Source organism: Pygoscelis adeliae, unplaced genomic scaffold, assembly GCF_000699105.1.
Source record: "Pygoscelis adeliae isolate BGI_AS28 unplaced genomic scaffold, ASM69910v1 Scaffold456, whole genome shotgun sequence".
Taxonomy (NCBI): Eukaryota; Metazoa; Chordata; class Aves; order Sphenisciformes; family Spheniscidae; genus Pygoscelis; species Pygoscelis adeliae.
This window is the reverse complement of record NW_008825007.1, coordinates 414,976-420,916: the sequence shown is the minus strand read 5'-3', so window position 1 is coordinate 420,916 and position 5,941 is coordinate 414,976. Positions and strand designations below refer to the sequence as shown.

General features: G+C 58.3%; 1 protein-coding gene across 1 annotated transcript in view; it reads right to left on the bottom strand.

The window, feature by feature from the left end:
* The window catches only part of LOC103918805 (myosin phosphatase Rho-interacting protein-like), an 85,738-nt gene that overhangs the window by 65,555 nt on the left and 14,242 nt on the right, over positions 1-5,941 (bottom strand). Inside the window, exons 2-3 of the mRNA XM_009326218.1 lie at positions 4,329-4,406; positions 2,086-2,151 (exon numbers count right to left, since the gene is read on the bottom strand). Of these exons, the coding sequence (XP_009324493.1) occupies positions 2,086-2,151; positions 4,329-4,406 (144 nt within the window). The remainder of the gene's footprint in view (positions 1-2,085; positions 2,152-4,328; positions 4,407-5,941) is intronic.

Here is a 5,941-nt window from a genome sequence, read left to right as displayed (position 1 = left end):
CGGGGCCGCGGCCCCGCCAGCAGAGCCGTGCCGGCGCCCGATGCAGAGGGGTCAGGGACTGGCGGTTTGGCAGAAAAACAACTTCCCCCAAGGTCAAGCAGAGGACACACCACAGGACACGTTCCCACATGTGGAAGAAGATGGTCCCTGTCTGTCCTTCCCTCAGCCCCCCGGTCCCACTCCTGCGTGGGCTGAGCAGCAACAAAAATCCCCGTTTCCTCCTGCGTGGGGGCTTTTCCTCCTGCCCCAGCCCAGCTAGCATGGCAGGGGATGCTCTGGTGCCATGGGCTGGAAGGGGCCAGGGGAGGCTGTGCCCAGCTATGGCCAGGAGACACCTTTAGCAGAGCTGGTGCAAACAGCAGCGTGGATCTCACGCTGTGATGAGCACTGCAGAAAGGTCAGGAGGGTATTTTTACACCATCAGACCCTGATGAGGAGAGAGCCGCGACCATCTCCTCCATCTATGGCCATGGCAAGGCTAGACCGAGCCCTCCTGTGGGACTCATTGCACCACGAAGGACCATGGCGGCAGCAAGTCCCGGTGCCCCGTCCAGCAGTGCTCTGCTGGGTCAGGGCTGTCCCACAGGGCACGCAAGGCTGGAGGGGTAGGCGGGAGGGGTGCAGGAACCTGGCAGCAGCCGAGGAGGGGGTCCAGCCTGGGACCACCATGAGTCAACCCATGCTGGATACTCCCTTTGTTGGGGTTTTTTTTTTTTGGTTTTTTACTTTTACCCTTCTCAAGGGGAAAAAGCTCAAGAGGTGCCTGGAGAACTGCGGGACGCTTCCCCCATCCTCTGCGTGCCCTCCGGTGACAGTCCCCCGTGGCACGGGGCTGCTGAGGGATGGCGAGCGGTGCCACGAGGCTGGGGCACTGCCCATCTGCTCCTGCCCAGAGGCAGCAGTGGCTGGGGCAGGCCAACCTCTCAGGGATGCAAAGCCAAACCAAAAAAAAAAAAAAAACCACCAAACCAAAAAAAACATGCTTCCCAACATCCTTCTGCCTCTCCTCAGATCAGGGCATCTCCCCACTCCAGCCAGCCGCACACCGCTCTCTGTCGCTGCAGGACATGAAACACCAGCCCAGTGCAGAGCCAGGTTGCTGAGACACTAAAAATGTATTGAAAGCCTCCACCACTCCTACCTGAGACATTTAAATTATTTAGGGCACTTGAATCAACCCCAAGAAAAAATACAAACACACAAGGCATGAAACTCAAGCAGCGCTCGCTGTGCTGCCTTGCCTCCCCATCCCACAGCGCCCTCGCAGGAGGCATCAGCGGAGGACCAGGGCATGCAGCCCTCGCAGGGAGCCTGCCCGTCACAAACGCAGGTCCCCGCACGTCCCAGCCCCACGCGTGTGCGCATACACTGCCCCGCATCCCGGTGCGCCCAGTTTCGTGAGCCTCCCGCCCAGGCGGATCCCAGCACGCCTGTGCCACACCGTGCCGGCACGCTCAACCTTGGACACCCTCTCACAGGCTTGCTGTAGCCGGGAGGATAAATCAGCGGCCCCGGGCGGTCACAGCAGGGCTGACCCAGCTGGGCTTATCGGCCCTGCTTTGCAGCTCGCAGCGGACGGGTTTCCCTTCTTTTCGTCTCCCCATTCTGTTTTACCAAGGGGAGCAGTGCTGGCGGCATGCCGCGACTCTGGGGCGGGCAAGCAGCGGGAAGGCTGACCTACTTTCCACGGGCATCGCTAGGCAGGACCTCCTTCCCAGGCACTGCCAAGGCGATTCACCGCCACCAAACCCCAGCTGGCACAGGGCAGGGCAGAAAGGAGTGGGGGGGACCCTGAGGACCCCACCAGCACAGGATCTGTCAGCAACTGATCAATCCCAAGCCAGGTGGGACCCACACGCCTCCCAAACACCCAGCATCCTCCATTGACCACCCATCAAGCTCCCACGCAAACCCAGCCTGGCAGTAAGTCAAACCCAGCGAGCAAAACTCTTCACCAGTTCGGCAGAGACCTCCCCGCGCCATACCAGGGGCATCGCCAGAGGCTCCTCCGAGGGCAGCAGAGGTGGCCCTGGCTGATCCCCACAGCCTGAACGTGGCCACGCGCCTCCGCCAGGCAGCACTTACCATCTCGTCGAGGGCGTAGCGCAGCAGCCCGTGCTCGTAAAGGATGAAGAACCGACGCTGCCATTTCTGCAAGAGAAGACAGCAAGGCGGGTCACAGCAGGGCTCACAGGCCCCCGGGCACCGGAGCTGAGCCCTACAAAGCTGGTGCCTTTTCTCTGCCCCAAAACCCTTTCTCTGTTGGCAGGAGACTCCTGACAACAGGGCACATGCCCAGGTCTCACTGGGCACCGGACCACAGCTACCAAAAAAGCAGGGGGAACCCCCAACACTGCGGGGACCGTTCCTAAACGGTGATGAAGTATTTCTGCTCAGCCCCTCATGCCCCAAACTCAGGTGTTTGGGGTGCCGTGGGCTTTGCAAAGCAAGGTCCTGCCAGGCCATCCGGCAGGGGTCTGCCAGAGGTCTGCTCGCACCAGCCCACATTGCTCCATGCTGATTTACTGCCTGGCTTTGCGGGCACCCAAGAGGAGGCTGTTTTGGTGTTGCTTCCCCACCCCGCCCCCCTCTGCATTCAGACAGACCCCATGGTGGCCTGGTTTAACCATACAGGGGACAAAAATAACCAGAGACAAAAGACTCCAGCTATAGGCTGGAACCAGGACTTTCCCCCTCCTCCTCCTCTCCTGAAGGACGCCCACAAGCCCCGTCACTGCTCTCCAAGAGACCCAAGACCTGCAGGACACCAGAAGGATCCCCCAGCTAAGTGCTCCCAGCCCTCGGCTTCATCCTGTGTGGTCTATTCCAGCACCCGGTCCCTGCAGGGTGACAGGGTGTCACGCTAGATGTCCTCCAGCAGTGCATCAGCTGGATTTGGATGGTGGCTGCACCTCCGGGGGTGGCACTGCCTAGGCAGTCCTGCCTCCCCCGGCACCGCGCTGGCACTGCTGCTTCTGCAGCCACACAGCAAACCAGATTGGAGAACTGATCTGGCTGGAAAACTGCCTTTTTTTTGTGTGTGCCAGGTTGTTTTCAGCCAAGAGCAAAAACTGGTTGAGCAGGCTGAAATAAAAAAGGTCCTAGATTCATAGCCCCGGTGCAGAAATTCTTATCTCCATTTTCTCAGCCCTTCGGGCGAAGTCCAAGGTGCTCAGGGACAAGCAAAACTATCAAGGACCCTGTAGACCTCTGCATGCCCCAGCTTAGCAGGCAGCCTCCACTCCAGGGGGGACCCGAGTCCCACGTCCCCACAACGTTGGGCCAGCAAGCCTGTAACTAGCTGCGACTCCAATAATGACCCATAAACCCCAGGCTGAACTCAGAACCCAATTCTTGTTCACTCAGGAGAGGTTTTTTTTTTATTACTAGGAGCTCTGAGAGCATTTTGGCTGTGTGACAAAGGGTTCACGGACCATTGCCATCCCTCCCACGCACAAGACAGCCCTGTCCTGCCGGCCTCCGCAGCAAGCTCCCTGGAAGAGCAGCTTGGTGACAGGCTGGGAGTCCTTGTCACAAGCCAGCGGTGAAAGGACATCAACCTGGCCACCTCCTTCTGGGCCTCACACCCCCCATGGCAGGAAAGTGGGGGGTGCTCCAACCCCACACGATGCTGCTGTTTCTGCAAGGCACGAGCAAACACTTTTGGGCAGGAGCTGAGTGTGCCCCGCTCTGTCTGCAGGTCTCTGCTGCCAACGCACTCGGCTTCAGAGCTCCGCAGGGTTATAGCAAATGGGAATCACCTCTCAGCCCCTTCCTTGCTGCAGAACCTGCCTGACACAGGGGTATCCGCATTAGGAGATGGGATGCGGTCTCCCTCCAGGGCTCTGGGCATGCCCGTGATGAGCTGCAGAAAATAAAGTAGTTGTTTCCAAGCACCAAAGGGAAACTTGGTGCCTTGCTGATGGTCCCAGCATGGCTCAGAGCCACACAGCCCACATCCCACCAGCCTGAGAGCCTTCCCATCAGCATGGCATGCGTCAGGCCAACCAGACCCCAACCAGAGCAGCATCAAGGCATCAAAAAGCAACAGCAGCAAGCAATAAAACTGCACGGACTGAGCCTGACAGCACCTGCAGTGCCCCAGCCTGCTGCCCAGCACGGGAGACCTCACATCCTGGAGAAGGCATTCGAGCCCTGCTGCAGAAAACATCTCCCGGCCTCCTGGTTTGCACAAGGGGATGGCTGCATGGAGGTGCCTGCAGCGCTCCCGGGGCCGCAGCCGCCTCTGCGGGCAGGGACAGGCCCTCGCCACTCCTCCTGCCACCCCCACCCACGGCACGGGGAGAGGGCGTCTCAGCTTCGCTTACCCGGGAGCGGTGGACGGGGTTGTCAAAGTCCGTTCCTTCCGGGGCCAGCAGCAGCCAGCCACCATAAATGGGTTTGGCCTGCAAAGAAACAGCAGAGAAACACATCAGGCGCAGGGGAAACCAGCACAGCGTGGACCAGCATCATGGGGGATCGATGGTCAGGGACCACGGGAAACTGCATCAGCCCCCGGCACGAAGGCAGCTGCATGAGTTCAGGCTCCTGCACACAGGCAAACTCAGCCTTGCCAGTGCAGGGAACACGATGCTTGACGGCAAGCCGTGGTGTTATATACTCTGTGTGCAAACGGGATTGAGATGAGGACTTGGGGGGGGAAGTAAAACCCCAGCCACAAACACCAAACTCGGCTGCTTCTGCATGGCATCGCGCCGAGAGCACCAACCTCCTGGGTACTGCCAAGCTGCAGAGCCCGTCCTCACTGACAGCTCTCCCCCTCGCCATCAGCAGCGTGCCTCTACCCCAAAGCAAAAACATACTCCAGAGGAGAGCTTGATGTTTTCCTTTTGTTAATTAAGAGAGGAAAAACTACCCAGCACTGGCAGTTCTCCAGCTCACAGCCGCTTCCCGTGCCATGCACATCCAACACTCGTTTCCCTGCAGGAGCAGCCCCTGCCAGCCCGCTCCTCCCCGCCAGCGGCTTCCAGCAGCCCATGGCCGAGCACGCAGGAAGGTCAGAGCCAGGCGGAGGGAAAACAGCTCATTCAGCTGGCTGGGAAGAGAAAGGGAAAGAATACCCGGAAAGAAATGCCTTACAGCACTGCCATTTATCAGTGGGGGGAAAAAAAAAAAATATCCAGGCTCTTTCCACCGGTGGTTTGGGCACAGAAGTGGCCAGTGCGAAGCAGGCGCACGCCACGGTGGAATGGGGACAGGCACTGGGCATGTCCTCCCCCACGAAATCCTATGGGCACCGCTCCTGCTGCCTGTCAAGCTGCAAACTATTAGCCAACCCCATTCCTGGCAAGGGCTGGGGCCAAATCCTGGTGCAAGAGTGGCGAGGCGTTGCCACACCGGCGAGGCGGCTCCGCAGAGGTATCGGGACAGGCCAGGAGGGAGGAAACCCAGGGCAGATCCAGCTTCTGGAGCCCCTGGGTCTGGGGATGCTGCTTTCGACCATGAAACATCAGTGCACGCCCAGCCCCAGCCCAGCCCAGCCACACAGTGACAAGGACACATGTTCCCAGGTCCTCTCAAAATTATTTGGTTAATCTTGTTGCTTTCATTCTTTTCTTTTTCCTCTTTTTCCTTAAAACTGTTTCCAGTTCGGTACCTCCCCTAGATTCCTCCTGCCAGTTTCTGTGGTTTTGTAATGTTAAAAAAAAGTTTCCCCTCTGGAAAAATCCCTGCAAACAATAGAAGAAACTGCCTATGCACCAAAAACTGTCAAATGCATGAAGCACTGAGTAAGCAAACTGGAAACAAGCCGGAGGAGCCCTTTTACTGCTTATAAAGTGAAAAGAAATAACAAAATCTCTTATCCCCCCCCCACAACGTGACATATCAGCTCTAGGTGTTGCTCTCCCAGCAGCTGGGAAAACATGATTTGAGAAGACCTTCCTTCCCCCTCTCTTTAAAGGGAATTTAAAACAATGAA